This window comes from Perissodus microlepis, chromosome 7 (genome assembly GCF_051167445.1).
Source record: "Perissodus microlepis isolate ML-2025 ecotype Zambia chromosome 7, ASM5116744v1, whole genome shotgun sequence".
Classification (NCBI taxonomy): domain Eukaryota; kingdom Metazoa; phylum Chordata; class Actinopteri; order Cichliformes; family Cichlidae; genus Perissodus; species Perissodus microlepis.
This window is the reverse complement of record NC_140467.1, coordinates 33,450,467-33,471,766: the sequence shown is the minus strand read 5'-3', so window position 1 is coordinate 33,471,766 and position 21,300 is coordinate 33,450,467. Positions and strand designations below refer to the sequence as shown.

Sequence of the window (21,300 nt, the reverse complement as noted above, 5' to 3'; positions counted from 1 at the left end):
GCATTTATGAGCTCCACTCAAGTCACTATAATAACCTAATTCAGGAGAGAAAAACATACCAATTAAATTATGATATTGGATATAATAGAACACAGTAGAAGTCCTCCACAGAGGTTTTGAATATGATGCAGAATCCCGTTTTTGCATATCGTACTGTGGATGGATAATATTTTCCAATTTGGCTGTCCTAATGTGAAGGCAGAGTTTTAAACACAGATATAAAGAGAGGTGTGTAAGTGCAAAGTCAGAGTTCATGTCGGAGTAAACAAATATCAGTATTTTATTTCTATTTTTGTCAGTATGACAAGAACCCCCCCCACCCCATTTCCTCTTTGTGAAAGGATGGTATTTTGCTGATGGTCACCGTTATTCTGGTAAAACTTGTGGATTCATGTATTGTCCTGAAATCATCACCATATTTCAGATATATTTAGCTATATAGATGATGCGACAGAGGTTACAGGTTCTTTTTTAATTCTATAGGAGTACTTTTATGTGTACATTATATATGCATCTGTATCTACATTTGTCCATATACAAATCCAAACTTGTAAAGCCAAGCAATCAGTTTATCTTAGATGTGCAGTTGTCTCAGTTAAAAGCAGAAAGTAAGTAAAATAAAGTTAGCATGAGACATGGGAGTGTTACGAGAAGTTCCAGAAATCCACACGGTTTAACACAAAAGGTACAGGTTTTCCACTGCAGCGCATAATGTCTCACAGTGGGGAGGTAACAAGTTGAGGAGAATCCTGGACAAAGTCCACGGTGAAAGTAATGCCTTGTAAATTCAAGAGTGGGTTTTCCGAGAAAGGAGAAGGGCTCAGATCAGTTGGTGGTTTGTTTAGGTCTATCCAAGAGTTGTGCCATATAAATCAATAGAATACTTGAATATTTCTGCATCATCACTCCTTTGAAGTCCTCTTCTCTTGGTGCTACCTTCGTCATCGTACTCCCTCCTCTTCCACTCAGCTATAGTGCCACATTGAACTCAGTCACCAAGAAGTCTACGTAGTCTCTGTCTTTGGTCTTGAAGGCCTCGGCGATGAGGCGCGCTGCATCCCTGTGCTCGCGGCCCCTCAGGGAAACCCCGTTTACCTCCAGTATAATCTGTCCCACCTTCAGCTGGCCGCAGTTATGAGCTGAACCACCCCTCTGAGAGAAACAGACAGAGAAAGAGAGGGGAATTTTAGGGAGATCTTATTTAAAACCCGCCATGATTACATCCAAAATAAATCGGCCTCTTGTGGGAAACACTTGTACTAATATATTTGTTCTTAAAAGAGTCAAGGAGAACAGAAATTCCTCTAAGGTAATAATGGTAAAATAAAATTCATGAATAAATTTGTTAAATTTTTGTCTCTGAATTTTCTGGACCTGCACTGTGAATACTCTTCTTTTTCCTCCTGGATAATATTTTGGTGAATGATATTTGCCAGCAAATGCAGAATTGGCAGCCTTGGACAAGCCTTGCAGTCTGAAAGTGTTATTTATATGAATTTTAACTTCTAAAAAAAAGAATGACAGAGACATAATCTTGAAATTGGCCTTTAAATCTCCATAATGACTAATAATAAGTCAAGTCAAATTATACATGAGGTTATATATGTAAAATATTTAATAAATATGAATAGAAAAGGCATTATTTTAGATAATTAAGCCACACAAAAGCTTCAGATTCAAGTCTATTCCAAAAAGCAACATTTATTTGCTTGTTATATGGTCAGAGTTTATGAAAGTGATTTAAACTGGCTTTACTTTTCAGCCAGCCAGAATATATTTGTTTCTAACCTGCCAAACAGGATTACTTTACCACTTACTTTACCAGGTTTAAAAAGCTTCCTAGAGTTGATGATAATTACTGTCGTTCACTTACGCCAAAGTCATTTAAATAAAGTTTCGGTACCAAATAAAATGTAAATAAGGCAGCATAAATATGAAAAAAAGTATTTAATCAGCATAAACACACCCAATCATATAAAATACAGGCATTAAGATGTTTTTCTATCAAAAAAAGTTGAAAATATTATAAAAATATTAATACAAATGTATAAAACACTCTGCATGCACAAGACATGACATGATTTCATGGTCTTTGTTTTATGATCTATTGTCTCTACAAACTGTCCCTGTAACTGTTTAGTGCATGTTTTGTCAAAAAAATATCAGCTTCCAGTGTCATGCAGTCAGCTATTAGGTGCACTCAAGAATCTCAGTCTAGTAATAAAGTAATAGTAGCTTGGTTTTAACAACAGATAAGTTTGGAATATGAGAGGATAAAGGGCATAATTATAATATTCAGTTTATAAATTTATACCTTCATAATTTTTTACATTTTTTTTATTTATAACCAAATCCAGCTTCACACATTAATATAATTGTTAGTATGTATCCACATTATTATGAAATTATTTCACCACTATACTAAATAGCTTTGCTTCATTGCATTCCTGGCTATTATTTTCTGTTTTTGACACATTTCTACTCTTTTACATATTTGATAGCCAGAATATTAGAACGACCTGTCTAATACTGTGTAGCTTCATCTTGTGCCAGCTAACACACCTCAGCTTGCTGGCAAATGGACTCAGGATATGTGGTATCTATCACTGGGATACTGTCAATGGATTGTTTGGGACCACTGATGAAACTTGTTCATTTTGCAGGTGTTTGATTAAAATAGGAGTTCAGATGTCAGATGTCAGATGCCTTGGACTTTCTGAGGAGCTTCTACATTATGAATTGTTGGAGAGGCTGGTGCAGTCAGGGAGTGCTGTTATTCACTTTATCTGAGTTTAGGTAAAGACTGTTCTGCTGTACATGATTACCGTTTTTGTCACCAGCTTATTACCTCACTATAACAAAATGATTGCAGAGCTTTGATGTTAAGGGCATCAAAATCCAAAAATAATTCTTTAAAGCCAAACATAACAGGATGCATTTTGAAAATAGTTTTCTTCTTAAAGAAAAACAACAAAAAAACACCAGTTTTATGTCTTTCTTCCTGTGACCCTGCTAGGTGACCTCATTATATGTGACTATGAGAGCTAAAAACATCAATATTTCTTTCCAGACAAGGGCTGCATCATCATGTTGGTTATTTAAGCTACAACAATTACTCAGTGTTAGGGGAGCACTTGCTCATCATAATGTGAAGATGGCTGTGATAAAGAGCTGTCGCTTCAATGAGCAGTGATGGGGACTGATAACAAGTGGAAAGGCCAGCCAGCAGCAGTGTTTTTGTCGTCACTTCATCCTCTGTATTTGTGATTGAAGTGACCTAAGATGACAGCCCCGGTGCCCAGAGAGATACGAAACACATAAGCCAGTGGTTTGCCGTATTATGACTCCACAGTGTTTACTTTCAATACTGCAGAGAGTGTGCATTGTACAGGGTACCTGCTCTGATGTGATGCCTGCATTTTTCCCCTGGGTGAGGTGGATGCCAAGTGGAAAGCTAAAAACATTTTTTTTTTTTTTATTTCCAGAGCAAGTTTATCATTCTGATGCTTGGTCCTGACTGTGAGAAGTACTGAGGTTGTGTGCCTTGCTCAAGGGCCTAATAACATCGAGTTAGCATTCCCCGGGTGACAGAGCAAACTTTTCACAGCCTTCTTTTCCACCTTGAAACCTGAGCATGTGGAAAGTCTCCTTTCTCTTTTGTTACAAGTGACCTTAAGGCTGCCTTATTATTAATGTCTGTAAATAACTGTGAAGCTATATAGCATTATTGTTCAGGGATGTAGCAATGGTATCATAAAGCTTGTGGTTTTGTCTTAAAGGTAATAACCTCAGTGAACCACTGTGCTGAAAATGTGCTAATTAGAGTCTCAGAAATAACTTCGACTTGATTTTAAAAATTGATTTGCATGAATAATTTAACTTATCTTTAGCTGAGTTAAACTTCTCTCATGAAATGAGCTCTAATCTTGTGTCCAATGGCTCCACTGGGGCTCCCCATGCAAGAAAAAGCACCTACTTCCTTTGCTATTAGCCACTGCAGTGAGGTACTTTTTCACGTTTATTACTCTCTTGGAGAAGTGTCTGAGGTTAAAAAGAAATAGTTTGGGGTCAAACCTTTTGAGTGGTTGCATCTTTGTTGAACTTCCTTGCTCTCTGTGCTTATGAAACCTTTGATATCACAGACCATCCGGGGCTGAAGGGAGGCCTGCTGGCTTGCATATCAGAGTGGCAGCTGAATGAAAGTACAAAACAGCTGCAGTGATAAGACACCACTTGCTCATTCCTTTCGAAAGCTTAGTTTAATATTTGAGCTAAGCAAAAATGCATAAAAAATAAGACTTGTACTGTTTATCTCTTTAATACGAGAGCTCTCCTGATAAGCTGAGCTTCAGGAGCCTACGATGGACCAACACAACGCCCGATGATGCATGATGCAGAAAAATCCATTCAAGCAAAACAAGTGCTATCTGAGATTTTCCTGTTTATTAAGGACCTGGTGTCTTTTTTTCTCTCACTGAATGAATGAACATGAAACTTCTATTGAGGATTGTACAATAACCAAAGAGATGAATGTGAAACAAAACTTTGTTCTTCTTTGAGGAAAACACAAAAAAGGAACATAAGACATTTGAAGGGTAGAGAATACTTGTCTGGGAGATTTGTAGCACTAGCACAGCTACTAGTGCTTCAAATCCCTTTGCAACCCTCCTAACAATCACTTTTGAAACACCCACACAAATACCCAAATACAGGATCTACCCACCAAACCTCCAGTTTATCATCTGTACAAATCCTCCTCATCCTTCTTCTCCTTATTAACACTGCTCTCACTTTTTTGTGTCCTTTACTCACACTTGCTGTCCTTTCTTCCAGTCTGCTATTTGATTTTGAATGTGCTGATTTCCAATCCTTTTATCCCTTCCTTTGCAATCAGCCACCTTTTTTTATTTCAATCACCACCTCTGTGGAGTGGGAGGCTGAGAGACAGCTTTGACTGGAGAGTAGACTGGAGTCTGTAGCTACTCCTAGCACTGATATTAAAATTGTAACTGTCTCATTGTCTGTGTTTAGAAAATGATTAGCGTTGCATATAGTCCTGAACTAGAGCAAGATTTGTTGGCTTGCAAATTATCATGGCAGACAGATATATGCATTCACAGCCACAAGTAATACCTTTCTTTAGAGGTGACTAACCTGCCATTTCAAGCAAAGCTTTCAGAATTTTTCTGTCACTCCGCATAGCTGGGAGCTCAGAATTTTGAGTATTTTTAAATATGACAGATATGCTATGAATGAAAAAGTCTTTGCGGGAAATATAATTGCAACTCTAATTAGCCGCAGCATTAAACTGAACATTAAATATCTGAAATGAGCCGATGACTTCTACCTTTTAGATAAAAAGGTGCTGTGTAATTTGCTGTTTCTGCCCTTTGCCTTTACCCTTTAACACACACACACACACACACACACACACACACACACACACACACACACACACACACACGCACGCACGCACGCACACACAATACCAAGTGCCTCATCCCGACAAAGTAATTACCAAAATCTCCAGGCAGCTAGGGCTTATACATGTAGGCCATTAATGTTGTAATCATCTCTGTAGAGCCCCAATGACGACAAAATTAGCAGAAATCTCAGTGTGAGTTCAGCTGCTGTGTGAATCCTTATGAAGCCTTAAAGAACACAAGATTCCAGCTGGAAGGTGTGCACGTGGCACTATTACAGAAAATCCAAAGTGTTTCAAGGATAAAGAAAACACAGCTCAACCACGCAAGGACAATACTCATGAAAATACTGCATGTTAGCAGAGTAAGCAGAGAACTGAATTTAGCAGTGTTATTATGGTGACTGTTCATTTTAAACGCATATTAAAGATTATTCTACTCTTGGTTCAGTATATGAGGGGATAGCCTAATATGGTCATCTCACTGAAGCTCTGGTTGTGAGTCCAGAAGTCCCACATATATATGGTTCCTCCATTCAGGTGGAAAACGTATTGGAGTGACAGCACTGTGTACATCAAATATCCATCTATCAACCCCTTAGCTGTTCCTAGGCTAGCTGAGAGACATAATCTTTCCAGTGTGTCCTTGACTTACCACGTGGCCTCCTCTCGATTGGATATGGTCAGAACACTTTGCCCTGGAGGCACCCAGGAGGCATCCTAGTCAGATAACCAAGCAACCTTTGCTGGCTCCTCAAACTATGAATTTTGTTTTACAGGCACAAAAATCATAACCAATCGGTATAAGTAAGTGAGGTCCAGTTTAAGATAAATATGCATTATTTTGAATTGTTAAACATGGAAAGCTACTCTACTAGTGATACACTGGAAATGAGCATAAGAGGTCCAACTTTCAATGTTATTTTATGTTCTTCCTGACTTACCTGTATTGTCACAATTCGTGGCAGCGGCTGGCGAGTGTTGGCTCCACCTTCAATGGCAATACCCAGGGTGCTGGCAGTCTTTGCCACCCTCACTAGTGTAGCGGTAGGCTCCAAAAGCCCTGGCTGAAATAAGGCAGAGTGAGGAACACGAAATGAAAGGCATATTTATAAATACATTCATAACTTTATAAGATAATCTGCCTTCGATTTGTTGCAATTTGCATAAATTACACTGTACTATACTGTATGTTTGGCTATTTTAATGGAGCAACAATGAGCATAGACCTTCCTAATGGTTTCCCTTGTTTATTCTGAGTGAGCAATCAATTTAACACCTTCACAAGTCAGAGTCATGTTTATGCTGGGTCTTGTACAGTTTCCTTCCATTTATAGGTGTTTATTTCCTTTATAAATGAATCTGAAACATGTTTTTGGGTTTTTATGTCCAGGTTTCAAGATCAGTGTGAGTTAAAGGGATTCAGTGTAGTGGTTAACTTGTATAACATGTATAATTTAAAAAACATTAACTATTAAAAGTTCCAATGTGCTTTGGGCTTGGGTGTACTACAACAATCACTGGATTACTGAATACTTCAGACATCCTGAAAACCTGTTAACCGAACCATTATTTCTGTTATAAGAGATCTTGGGCCTGGATCCCTGATAAACTCCCAGAGGATCCAAGGAATCAACAATAAAAGTGCTTTAAGAAAAAAAAAAAAGGAGACAGAGAGGTTGAATCAGAAATAAAACAAAGGTTTAACAAGCTACACTTTCTGCCAAGAACTAAAATAAAAACTACAACAGCTCGTTTTTTTTTAGTAGTAAGGAAAGGGTTACGTTATTAACCCTTTAAGACCTACCATAGAACCAAGTCCGCCAGAGCTTATATTATATTTTTACATGTTGTAGAGCCATTTTTGGGAGCATTTCAAGTTGCTGTACACCAATACAACCATTATAGCCCAAATTGTAATAATATGTATGCATTAAGTGCATAGTAATTACATAAATTGCAAAAAAGTGCAATAAACTACAAAAAAATTGAAAATCGTTTTGTTTTTTTAACATATATTTCTAGTTAGAGAAATTTAAGAGGCTTATCCCTCAAAACTGTAAACACAAAAAAGTTGCACAAAATAGTTTCCCACCACAGGAAATTTATTTTGAGTGTCTTCATAGTTTTATTTTTGAAATTCACCAATTTTTACATACTGCAGGAAAAACGAAAATAAGTATTATAATGCAAATTTGCAAAAAAAAAAATAGCATATGCATCAAAATAAACTATTTCCAGCAGTGCAATATGAGTCCTAAGCATCCCAGAAACGACACAGAAAGTCATAAAGTCAAACATAACTTATAAAAACACCAGTATAGCCTTACAAGGCCCTGATGGGTTGTACTGGCTGTGGTTTAACAGCTACAGTTGCTAATATATTTATAATCATGGCTATTAGACAGTAGAACATTAGATTATTAGATATTATACTATAAATAGACTCATGCAAAATGGCTGAGTAGGGACTTCAGAACTTGCCAGAACAACCGCCCATTTCTTAGATTTCTTCTGAACCACCCGTGATAGTTGTCAGTACATTCAAAAGGAACTGTTTATAATTTACAACTTAAAATGACTCCCACACTGCTGCCACAGTATAACTTAGTTTAACACAGTTAACCGAAGCCGTCAGTCACTGAGATGTGCGTGTCAGTGCCTTGTGATGGCTCATAAGAGGCTCAATTACTCCCTTGGTTTCCGCCCCCAAACTGTCAAAAGGTTTGAGTTGAATTTGACAATCAGAATTCAGAATTCAAGTGTGTTCCCTGTGACAGCATGTATAGCCAAAGCTCTCAATAAGCAGAAATTCTCATGGGTGTTGTGGCTGCTTTGTTCCCTTGCCTGTTAAGCTTCACAAACATTTGTTAAATTTGTGTGTGCATACTTATATTGGAGTGGCAGTAAATACCTGCATACAGGAGTGTAACCTCTCAGCTACTATAGCCTCACCGACTAATGAGTTCCCCTCAGCACACAGAAGAGGCAGAGACTAGTTCATGCCATCACCAAACTTCTATTCAGATCTGCCAAACACACTCTGTGCAATGACACTTACCCGGTGGGTAAAGTCCACTCAACTTCACTACAATAACACAGGAACACAGACTTCTGTCCGCTGTGATTCCTTTGTCTCAAACGCCAAGTTCCAGCATCCAACTGCAGAATAAGTAAGATACTAATCAGTTACCATTTGTAACTGCATCAACTTACTGGGCAATACTCCACCTGCAGTCTCTAAACCACACTCCACTGCTACATGGAGTTACTATTTTTCTCCTGAGCTTGTTTTTAGGAGGCTTGTATAGTGCCATACATATTCCTGGCAATGAACTGGCAATTGGTCACTAAGGAAAAGTGAGTGTTCCCCAATTAGCTGCTGGCAGTTGATGTGAAATTGGCTACAAAAGCCCAAGTCACAAAAACCTTGAAACCAGTCAGTAACTCCTTGGAAACCATCAGTCGCTAGGGAAAAATGAGTAATCCCTGACTGGTTAGTGACTGGTAGATGGATGTTGCTGTTGCAAGGTGAAATTGGTTGCAAACTGGTTTGTGATGGTGGATTCAAAACCTCCTTACAATTCCTTTGGGTTGCTAGCAGATCCTTATTGTTGCCTGTAATTTGCACTGAAGGTCCTGCATTGTCTGCAAACACTCACCAACTGCTTGCTAAGAAAAAGTGAAACTGTGAAGAGTGCAGTACAAACTGGAAATGAACATCAGTAGGCTTTAAAGTAAAAGTTGTGCCTTTTGAAATGTGTTGGTTTCAGCAGTAAGGCATACATTTTACTTTGGAGGTCAATGTGCTCCATTTCTGATTTGGATTATACGAGTGTCTGCAGGCATGTTGGCTTCTTTCATGCAAACAAATGTTTGCAGGCAACCAACACAATCACAAGGATGTTTCCTTTTGGATTTCACACAGCACCAGTTAGCAATCTCCAGCAACCACTTGCCAACCAGTCAGGTAGTACAGATTTGACCGAAGACCAGCTAAAACAGGTGGCCAAAGGGTTGCTTACAGGCCTGTGTGACTGAGGACTAAGAGATATGCTTATATAATCATCCATACTCATTTTAGCCTTGCGTAAGTGAGGGCTACATCACCTCCAGAGTAAAATATCTAGCCCTTTAAATGCTTGACATTCTATCTCTCACTTTGTTCCTTTTGTCCGTCTCATATTTTGGATCCAACACGTCTTTTTCCAAAACCTTTATCAAAACCTGTTTGTTTTACTCTTGGATTAAGAAAATCAGTCTATGAGTGACCTTTCTGACATAAAGGAGTGTGTAGTAGGGATGTGGTTTGGAAGAGATGGATGTGGGACATCCATTAATCAACTCTCTCTTTTATGCAGTAGCATGCTGGAACTTGGAGACAATGACAATCTAGAGCTTCTTAGTGAAAACCTTAAGCAAAACAATTCCCTACACCACTGACATACTTCAATAGCCCAGAGAATATTATTGCTTGGTGCCAATGAAAGGAAGTTGTGAATGCTATTACCCAGGACAACATCAGATACTCATCTATCTTAGAACATGAACGGAAGACCCACAAAAACATGTTTCAGCATTTTAAAACTGGCAAGAGAGAAATATCCAGTTACGTGATCAGTGGTTTACTCTATTTTCTTGAATGAATTCAAGCCATACTTATATACTTACTCAGGTAACTGCCCCACAGTTCTGCTTTCTGCTGTCTTTTGTTTGACATAAAGATGAGAAGACTTAAAAATGCCTTCCTTAAGTTTATTAAGGGCAAGATTTTATGAGCACATAACTCCACTCTTTTCTGCAACCACTTGCCTGACACTCAGGAACAAGCAGAAGAAAACATTTTTGCTTCTTGGTAGTAAAAAAGCAGCTTTTTTTATGTTACACAATCTCTTTGGATGCTGAATTTATCAGCTCTCTCTCCATAAACAATCAGACTACTCCCATCCTTGCTTGTTATTCCTTCCATCAATCATTAAGAACCAGAGAGGGATTTGTGAATTTCATTAGGCTACAGCGCAGTCAGTGATTAAACAAATGATGGAGCATGTGACTCGATGAATGACATGGGTAAGAAATAAACAAATGAGTGAGACAAAGGAAACAATCTGCATGAGCAAACAGAGGGAGGAGAGAAAAGATCAAGGTTAGGATTAAGAACAGACTCTCGAGGAGGATTAGCAATTAAGTGCATACACACACACACACGCACACACACACACACACACACACACACTTGTACTTCTCTGCTTGTGAGGACCCACTCTGTCCTTGGACGGACATTCATTTCTTAACACATAAATCCTTAACTACAAACCGAATACAGTTCTGACCCATTTCCCCTGAACCTGAGCCCTTTGATGAAGTGAGGATCCAAGAAAATCTGTCCACTTTTCATATTTATTTTCAAAAAAATGTCTTTACTTTCCCACAAGGTTACCAAAAATGCCCTTGAGTTTAAAATACCAAAGATATAGCTTTCAAAACTGCTTCTAAAAAAGACCCACAGTTTAAAAAAAGGTATTTTTCAGATTTCCAAAACAGCTGTTGTTCAAGAACATCCCCACCTTGGAGAAATGTTATTTAATATTGAAATGTGACCTTAAAAGTCCAAAAATGCCCTTTAATTTCTAAATGTGGCCATTTAATAAAGCCTTTTTCACAAATGAATAGCAGCACAGGACTGTTGCAACACTTTTGTAGTATAGAGGTGCTTGAAGAATGAAATTGTCCCATGGAGTTGTATCACACATTAGCTGTTGTTTAATCAGGACAATGTATGAATAGTGGAGGTACTAGTCTGGTGGATTTGCCTCTAGCTCCTCGGCATAATGAGTAGTTGCTCTTGCATGATTTACCTTGACCAAACTGCACAGAGTAATTCCACTAGTGAGAATGTACCTTTGATAATGTCTGAGGTGCAAGTGTGAAAACGACTCACGAATGTCATTCTTAAACCATAATCTGGTCCTCACAAAGAGAGAAATACAAGAGTACTCATGGCTAAATTATACATGTCTAATTTCCTGAAGTTTAAGCGTTAATTCAATCTTCCATGCATGTTTAGCTTTGAGCTGCACTGAAGAACCCCCCTCACCGGTTTGGAGGGGTTGTCCCCCCCGCCTCCCTCCTGGGTGTCTCGGGGGAGGTGTGTGCGTGAGGAATGGGAGCTACTTTCTTTCCTGATGTGTCCTGACTCAGCTATGTCCACCCCGCTGTCCTCACTGAGGGTTTGGCCACTGTCTGACAGCTGAGACAGGGTGCCACCTGAGGGGAAGCAGGCACACATTAAGTCAGGGAATCTAAACATAGCATGCATTTTTTTGACCTCTAAACCATTAAAATTCAAAGTGTGTATATAGCTCACTGAAGTAGAACATGGTATCAAATAAAGGAAAGTTTTTTAGGTAAAGATGTTATTAAGCAAAAAAAAACTCCTATTTTTTGATGTCTTTTGGAAAATTATCTTATTTGATGCCAAATTAAAAGCTTGTTTAGATTAGTGATGTTTGCATACAGTATGAGTAATTTCCAATCTTCTGGGTATTTGCTCAATTAAGCTCATTAAGCCCAAGCAAACACATATTTAGAAAGATTATACACCGAACATTTTTCACCCTCCTTTATATCTGACACTGCATATTTAATAATAATTAGCAAATCTGAGAATTTGAACAGTATCAGTAAATGTGTTCAAACTTCAGCACGTTTAATTCTGTCAATTCTGTATCCAAAGCACAGTTTCATAACCTGCTGACCAGGATCCCACTGACTGAAAGGATTACAATTGCAGCAAACTGCCCATGTGAATGATGCATCAGTCGTTTAATTCATAGATGTTAGATTAGATCACACAGGGTTAGGAAATCCCAAGACATTAAATATTATCCCTAAATGCAAAGCACAATCTTTTAATTTGAGTTTGTCTGTAGTGCTTAAATTATCAGCTCCATGTATTGGAACAGATTAATTCGTGCAAATAATTTTTCATTTTATTTTTGAATATTTTATAGATAAATACCCAGTCACTTAAATTGAATTATTAACAGATTAATTTTAAAACAAATCTGTAACCATATGTATCAAATTCTTTAAAAAACAAACAAACTTCATCCTCGATTTATTTCATTGTTTGGTTCATTTGGTATATAAGAGACGGCTCTAACTTTCAGGTCTGAAAATTGAGAGGCTTTAAACCTGCATTCTTCCTAATGGTCAGCAGGGGGTAACTGCTTTGGATGCGTTTCCCTGTGACCTGAGTAAACACTTTTTCAATGAAGGTATAGTCTCAAATGCCAGTTTAAATTCAGACTAAAGACGAAATGTTTATTTTAGTAAATTACGGTCTTCAACCAAAAAGCTAAATATGACTGGGTAAAACAAATGATATCAAACCCCTCAGCTAGAAAAAAAAACTTCCTCATATTAAAAGGCAAAGTAAAAACTTTTGAAAAGCTTTGAGGATCATTTTTAGATTTGCATCTAACATAAGGTCAGTTGGAACAGCAAATTTTTAGAATTTGTATTTTTACTCTTCATACTCTTCACATGTACCTTTGTTTTCTTCATGTGTGCATTGGTTTCTCATTCGGATCTAGCTCTCAAAAACACCATAATGGAGACAGTGAAACATTTGACTTTAAAATGGGACCAAACATAAAGGTCATTTGGGCTGTTACCCATCTTTTCTATACAGCGCACGATTTTCAACATATCAGATCTGTAGCTCTGTATTTCATACCTCGAGCTTGGGGAAGTGGCCGCACCTCATTGACATCAGGTTCTGCGTTGGGCCTGTGAACCTCCACTGTAACAAACTGCTGTTTAGACCCAGGAGAGGAGGTGGGGGAGGATTTGGTCTTGGACGCTGCCTTAAGGGACAGAGAAGGGGGCGGAGGAGGGGCAGGGAGTGGAGGAGGAGGCGGAGGTGAAGGGGACGGGGCAGCGGGTTTAGTGCCTCTGCTGGGCGACTGCACCCTGGGGAAAGGGCCAATGTTGTGCTGAGTGACTGTGGACAACTGAGCGGATGTTATTTTCTGTTTCTTGGCCAATGCAGAGGGCTCTCTCTTTCTGATAGCTGCGTATTCTTGAGACGGGTCCCTCTGGCGTTCTCGTTTGTGGTGTAAAGAGGGTGAGGCAGGAGCGTGTCCTGGCTCGTTGCCGTGGTTCTTAGAGGCTGTGGCTGTAAAGTACAAGCCTGAGTGTGAGGATTCGGAAGAGGGGCACTTGTTGAGCGGATCTCTTCTACTTGGGCCCCTCTGCACCCCTGGTGGGGGCGGAGGCTTGAAGGAGGGAGGGGACTCAGCTGTGGCAGACTGAACATCATCCTGAAGTGAGAGGATATATTCATCATCATTGATTAGGGGTGTAACAAAATATTGTAGCATAATGTGCTGTGATTAAAAATGTAACCATGTGATTGATGGAGCTGAAACTCGCAAAGCAAAGATCAGTTCTGCCTCTGGAAAGGTTCAACTTTTGTCTGTAATCATTAAACACCAGAGGATGCAGCGACACTGTCAAATGGGTCGTGCGCTAATATTTTGAAATTAGTTTTTTAGACGATTTGACAGAAGAATTTTTATGATCTGTTTATGTGTAAGTCTATAATATGCTGGGTCGGTCAGTGTACCTATATTTAGTTTTATGGTGATATTATATGTAATTTTGTTTTTCTTTGTCAGGAGTTTGAGACTGCTGAAATGGACTTTCTTTTTCTACTTATCGAAAAAATTCACTACACACCTGAATGATTGGAAGGTCCCTTTAAAAAAAACAAAACAAACCCTTTGTTGAACCAACTATGCATAACTCCTGCACAGTGTCTTGCAGACTGCCAAAATATTTATTGGATTATCATATTTTGGGCTTTTTTCAGTGTTGTTAAAATGTAATTTTCCCTCTCCCCCCTGGAGGAAATTGGTAAAGCTTTTGGTAAATTAGATTAAATTTTCAATCCATATTTATTCTGATAAGTTGCTTGGGAAACTCACAAACTGTGAGAACAAAGTTATAATAGCAGTTAAACAAGATGTATCCAAAATTATTATCCTTCCTTATATATTTTTTTCACCTTAAAAACATGGCCAGACGATGAGGTTAGCATATGTAGAAATAAACCCAGTGGCACAAGGCTGCATGCTTTAGTCCTAAAAGCTCAGTTTCCAATTACTTTTTCCCCCAACATAGTTTTTTAATGGCTTTAATGTATACAGTTTCAGTGAAACTAATGAGCATTTTCAATTTTGCTAAACTGTTATAATTCTCATCACTTTTGCAACCTGCTTTTATGATTTGAAAGCAGTTAACGACAACCACACATTGATTTCTAAGCACCTATAATTTTACTCATGTATCCTTCATTCTGATATATTAGTAACACTCAGTGCATACATCAAAGTACAAATTTTAGTGTGAAAAAAAAAGACATATATTTTTTTGTAGTTTTAAAGATTGTTTTTGAATGCTCTCCCTTGATTCTTGGGCAATGCTGAGAGTTCTCTCGCCAGGAACAGGAACAGGTGCTCACAAGTACTGTGTCCTGTTTGCAGAAACCAGGCGAGGGGCAACCAATCAGAGAAAGGTGCATTTAAAGCAAGAGTAAACTTAAAGGGGCAGGATCTACACACTTTACTTCAGACAGTAGATAGATTTTGGTTTAACGGCTTCTAGTGGAGTCCATCACTGAACAGAACAGAACATAATAGGTCCCCTTTAAGATGAGTTCATATTGTTTTCTTGTCATTCACATAATTTTTTTTCACTCACTCCCTTGCATTCACATATTAGACACACAATCAACAACTCCCACCAGCTTCACCACCAATTCTTGTTGAATTGAAGTCATTTAACTTGGTGGTTTGATGCTGCTGGGATCCTGGGTTTACAGGTAAGAGTGCTCAAACAAAAACTCAACAGTGGAATGAACAACACTGTGTGACACGAGTGCTTTGCCAGCATGTGGAGCGAGACATAAAATGGGTGTAAAAAAAATGGTTTAAAAAAACAAAAGGTATGATTTGAGCAGCAGGTAGCCTTGGGTGATAGCAGGCTGAAAGCTTTCTCCTTAACCTCACTCTTTTATCCTTCTGCAGACAATAAACAAACGAGCCCCCTGATATGTCTATAACTTTGGAAACTGGGGTTGCCATGGTATCTTTTTTAACACAATAGCGCAACAACATGGCTAGCTCAGGTAGGGAGCGAATTGGACAAATGGCACAAAGTGCTGAGTCTAATCTCTTCTTTCTACACTACAACAAAAAAAGGACAGAGTGTGCACACGCTCTTACTTTTACAAAGCTCTACCTCTGTTTCTTTTTGTTTTCGTGAAGTGCAAACACTTATCATCAGTATAAAATACAAACCCTGCAGGTCACCATGTCTAAAGCATCTCTATCCAGCCTCCACACACAAACACACATCTTTTTCTACCTGTTTTTCTCCCACCCCTACTCACTGCTCCCTTGTGCAGTATCCATCTTTATCAGGCTAAAGCAGGGGCTATGCCTGCCTGTCTGCCAAGCTCACCAGAGAGATGTCGGTCAGCAGCATGTTCAGGCTCTCTGGGGGATCCTCCTCATTACTCTCCACAACGCTGTCATTCTGGGAAAAGCAGGACAGAAGCAGAGGAAGAGGATCGGAAGATGGAAAGGTGAAAGAGAAAGAATGGGATGGTGAAAACGGAGACCAAAGACAGAAACAAGGGGTGTTTGAGTTTGATTCAAGTGAAAGTGAGAAAGCTTCTGAACAGATGTTAAACACAGATGTCTATTTATCCCAAAACAAAGCCGAACTGGGTTTGGCGAATGTTCCTCATCTCCTAGAAAAGGAAAAGATGTCATTTCTGTTCGCATTTGCTTGCCAGTCTCAGAGGATGGCAAGCAAATAGGACACGCACATACACAACCACACTCACTGCATAATGTCTTCTTTCATAAGCAAAACACACATGCTGCGAAATCGATAAAGAACCATCAGCTCAGTTCAAAGCAGGATTTGCAGGCTCAGTCCCACTGGCGTGGTAGAGAGGAGGTAATTTGCAGCAGATCTGTGAGCGATTCCAGAGCAGAGGAACTGAGTTCAGAATTGCTGCCCTTCATTTAACTCTGACACTAAACCAAAACAAAAGCCCCATCAATTTGGCTTAATTACCCCTCCTTGCCGCATGTGGAGCACTTACAGCCAATTTATTTATCATAAGAGTCAATCGACTTTCTACGCGGAGAGATGCAATTTTACACTGTAAGCAGTCAGAGCCTGCTGCATTTGTATGTACAGTTTGTATGATTATGCTTAGCCACAGTTACAATCCACAGCAGAAACATTACATAAGGTACAAATGCAGGAAATACTGAGATGTTTGTCGCCTGGGAAGACTGCTGATTCTCCAGTTTTAAAACCTAAGCAGTTATGCAAGTTATACCATTCGTGTTGGTGTGATGTCTGCAACTCACGGCTTTAAATGTTGATATTCCGGATCATCTCTTCCCTCTTGACAAACTGCGAGCCAATATTGGTACTACACGCAATCTCAGTCTTAAAATCTTGCCTTTTCATTACATTACACTGAAAGGCTACACACTGCTCCCGGATCAATAGTGATGTAATGGTCAATTTCATAATACTGTGACAGCAAAAGTATCAATGGCGTTGAGAAATGTGACACTATAAAACAATATGTTTAACAGGCAAAAGACTAGTAGTCTGATTTCAGCCTAAGTGAAGTAAGGCAGCGGTCCCCAACCTTTTTTGCGCGACGGACCGGTTCATGCCCGACAATATTTTCACGGACCGGCCTTTAAGGTGTCGCGGATAAATACAACAAAATAAAACTAGTACAGGTACCGAAAAAAAGAAGATTTATTCATAACACACGTGAAAAGACCAAGGAAAACCGAGTTAACAATAAAAACGATAAAAACCCTGAAAACCATACATTTCACATCCTGAGCCTCAACTCTCGCGGCCCGGTACCAAACGACTCACGGACCGGTACCGGTCCGAGGCCCGGGGGTTGGGGACCGCTGAAGTAAGGCAAAAGAAAGTGAGATCTACAGAAACCTAATGAATCCTCCCATCATCCTGCTGCACTCCTGCAGAACAGCGAAAATGGCAGATGCTGGTGTTTTGAGGGCACAGATGTAGGAGAGAGATGATTATGGAACTGTCTGCAGCCGACATCGCAGATGCTCATGACATCAAGACTGTGTATCAGCTTTTATAAAGTCTCTCATGCACACATGATATAATGGAGCATTGCACAGTGCGATGAGGACTCAAAGACCAACACGTAAGTAATGTTGTACTGAAAGACTTTGCAGAGTGATACCAAGGGGAACAAGAAGAGTTTGTAAGAGACAAACCTGGTCCTGTTTTAATTGTTCATTGTCCAGGTGTACAGCCAGTAGGTCGTTTTACTTTTACTGGAGGTTTTTGTTTCAAATTGACTTGACTTCTTTGTTTCTTATGCTTGCCATCTTTCATAACATGAATGATATTATATGGAAGGTGGTACTAGCTAGCCAAATCTCTTAAAGGAATGTAAAGACACAGCACCTTGTCCAGTGGTGTGTCTGAAACCTGCTATCTAGCAACATCACACACCAATTTTGTTTTGTCATGATCACAGGTGTATACAGGTCAGTAGTAGGAAATACTTTTAGTGCCTGGTGTAGCTCACTGTCCTCATAAGTGTCAACTTGATGGAACTGAGAGAAAAATAGGAAAAGCCATGCTGGACTTCTTGTTGTCTAGCCTCATCATAAGGCCTCACTCACACTAGAGTGGAAAAAAGACAAGAACCTCAGTGTTGCCAGGAAAAACCTGTGGTTGGTGAGTGATTGCACTGAATGTTTTAGCTGTCTCAGACTGATTGCATGTACAGTCGTGGCCAAAAGTTTTGACAATTACATAAATATTGGAAATTGGAAAAGTTGCTGCTTAAGTTTGTATAATAGCAATTTGCATATACTCCAGAATGTTATGACGAGTGATCAGATGAATTGCATAGTCCTTCTTTGCCATGAAAATGAACTTAATCCCAAAAAACCTTTCCACTGCATTCCATTGCTGTCATCAAAGGACCTGCTGAGATCATTTCAGTAATCGTCTTGTTAACTCAGGTGAGAATTTTGACGAGCACAAGGCTGGAGATCATTATGTCAGGCTGATTGGGTTAGAATGGCAGACCTGACATGTTAAAATGAGGGTGATGCTTGAAATCATTGTTCTTCCACTGTTAACCATGGTGACCTGCACAGAAACGCGTGCAGCCATTATTGCGTTGCATAAAAATGGCTTCACAGGCAAGGATATAGTGGCTACTAAGATTGCACCTAAATCAACAATTTATAGGATGATCAAGAACTTCAAGGAAAGAGGTTCAAGTTTTGTTAAGAAGGCTTCAGGGTGTCCAAAAAAAGTCCAGCAAGCGCCAGGATCGTCTCCTAAAGAGGATTCAGCTGCGGGATCAGAGTGCCACAAGTGCAGAGTTTGCTCGGCAATGGCAGCAGGCAGGTGTGAGCGCATCTGCACACACAGTGAGGCGAAGACTGTTGGAAGATGGCCTGGTGTCAAGAAGGGCAGCAAAGAAGCCACTTCTCTCCAAAAAAAACATCAGGGACAAATTGATCTTCTGCAGAAAGTATGGTGAATGGACTGCTGAGGACTGGGGCAAAGTCATATTCTCCGATGAAGCCTCTTTCCGATTGTTTGGGGCATCTGGAAAAAGGCTTGTCCGGAGAAGAAAAGGTGAGCGTGACCATCAGTCGTGTGTCATGCAAACAGTAAAGCATCCTGAGACCGTTCACGTGTGGGGTTGCTTCTCATCCAAGGGAGTGGGCTCACTCACAATTTTGCCCAAAAACACAGCCATGAATAAAGAATGGTACCAAAACACCCTCCAACAGCAACTTCTTCCAACAATCCAACAACAGTTTGGTGAAGAAAAATGCATTTTCCAGCACGATGGAGCACCGTGCCATAAGGCAAAAGTGATAACTAAGTGGCTCGGGGAACAAAACGTTGATATTTTGGGTCCATGGCCTGGAAACTCCCCAGACTTTAATCCCATTGAGAACTTGTGGTCAATCCTCAAGAGGTGGTGGACAAACAAAAACCCACTAATTCTGACAAACTCCAAGAAGTGATTATGGCAGAATGGGTTGCTATCAGTCAGGATTTGGCCCAGGAGTTGATTGAGAGCATGCCCAGTTGAATTGCAGAGGTCCTGAAAAAGAAGGGCCAACACTGCAAATACTGACTCTTTGCATAAATGTCATGTAATTGTCGATAAAAGCCTTTGAAACGTATGAAGTGCTTGTTATTATATTACACTACATCACAGAAACAACTGAGACAAAGATCTAACAGCAGTCTAGCAGCAAACTTTGTGAAAACTAATATTTGTGTCATTCTCAAAACTTTTGGCCACGACTGTAGTTGCGGTGACCAGCTGGTTGAGGTTGAGGGTGCTGACACACTAAGAGTATATTCATTAACACACAGATGGCTTGGGATCAGATGGTAAATAAAGTTTTGTTTTCTTCTACACATCAGCTGTTACACGCAAATTCCAAGTTCGTCTGGAGAAAGAGTTTGTGACAAAACAGCTCTATCTAAACCAAATAATAATTCCTGCGCTTCACCTGTGTCTCAGTTCTCAGGTCCACACACAGACCCCATCAAATTCTAACAGAAGAGTTTGCCGCTATATCATAAACATACCAATTCTTCTTCAGCCTCCCCTCGTTCATTTGAACTGCCGCACTGTTTTCACAGAGAGAAACCTGCACTTATACTATATTACTTTCTGATTATGTGTCCTTATTTTTGAGCCCCCTAATTGCACTGCTCTCGGTAGAATGTTGGTCATTAATGAAATAAACTAACTCTTTCCTTTTGTTTATAAATTTATAATTTATAAATCTAACCCATGGATTCAGCCCAGTCTTTGGCTGAGAGAGTCCACCTGATGTGTGGATTCTGTGCAGCCGGTTGGTGGTGAGCCTGCCCCTGGATTCGCTATCGCATGACATGTTCGATATAGACAACAACAGATTTGCAACAGAAAAAACATTAGAGATTTATCACAGATAATCAAAGTATTGTGGAATACAGATTGCATGTAAGTGCCAACTTAACCTTGTTCAATCGAAAACTGAAAGACTGGAGTGTTTTCTTCTGACTTCCCAGACTGAAGAAATGACTTGAAAAGCAGCTTCCAGATGAACAGAATCAGCTTTCTGGCCTTGGTCTCTAATCATTGTTTTCCTTAGTGTGACTGTAGCCTACGGCAGCATGTTTTTTTTTCTATTAGGAATTTACAACATCCTGTATAATGTGTAACAATGATCAACTGTGCACAGCACCTATTTCCATTCCCAGACAGATGATGCCCCTACATTGTTCAGCTCTTACCATAATCAAGCTTTTATTGTGTAGCCTGAATCTAGCATGATCTTCTATCTTCAAAGGGAAACATTATACAGTCTGGTCCTGTCCATCCACAAATCCATTTTTTTGCAACTTATTCAGGTCCAAGTGGTTGGAGCAAGACTCTAAGCAGACAGACCAGGACCCCCTCTCTCCCCAGCCAGCTTCCGAAGCTCTGTTAGGTGAATAGGAGGCAGGATGTCCTGGGTCTCCTTCCCATAGAACATGCCTGAAAAACCTCCCCTTATAGAAGCATTCAGAAGCCATCTTAGTCAGATGACTGAACCACCACAATTGGCCCCTTCCCATGCTCTGGGGGAACTCAAGCCCTGTGAATGACCAAGCTCCTCACCTTATCTTGAAGATTGGGGTTCTTCTGTAGGATGTTTGGGCTCAATCTTCTGCTTGTATCCACAAACCAATGGTAATATTTTAATGTTTAA

The 21,300-nt window shown here is 39.6% G+C and overlaps 1 protein-coding gene across 3 annotated transcripts in view; it reads right to left on the bottom strand.

The window, feature by feature from the left end:
• Nucleotides 1-256: 256 nt before the first annotated feature.
• whrna (whirlin a) overlaps nt 257-21,300 on the bottom strand; it is a 190,018-nt gene continuing 168,974 nt past the window's right edge. For 2 of the 3 annotated variants that reach the window (XM_084934724.1, XM_084934725.1), the window contains 5 exons: nt 15,953-16,027; nt 13,164-13,749; nt 11,520-11,689; nt 6,367-6,489; nt 257-1,152 (listed from right to left, as the gene is read on the bottom strand). In XM_084934724.1, the coding sequence (XP_084790850.1) occupies nt 970-1,152; nt 6,367-6,489; nt 11,520-11,689; nt 13,164-13,749; nt 15,953-16,027 (1,137 nt within the window). In that variant the 3' untranslated portion in view covers nt 257-969. Of the gene's footprint in view, nt 1,153-6,366; nt 6,490-10,093; nt 10,531-11,519; nt 11,690-13,163; nt 13,750-15,952; nt 16,028-21,300 lie in introns of those variants that run through there. The other variant, XR_014800755.1, reaches the window with a different exon arrangement.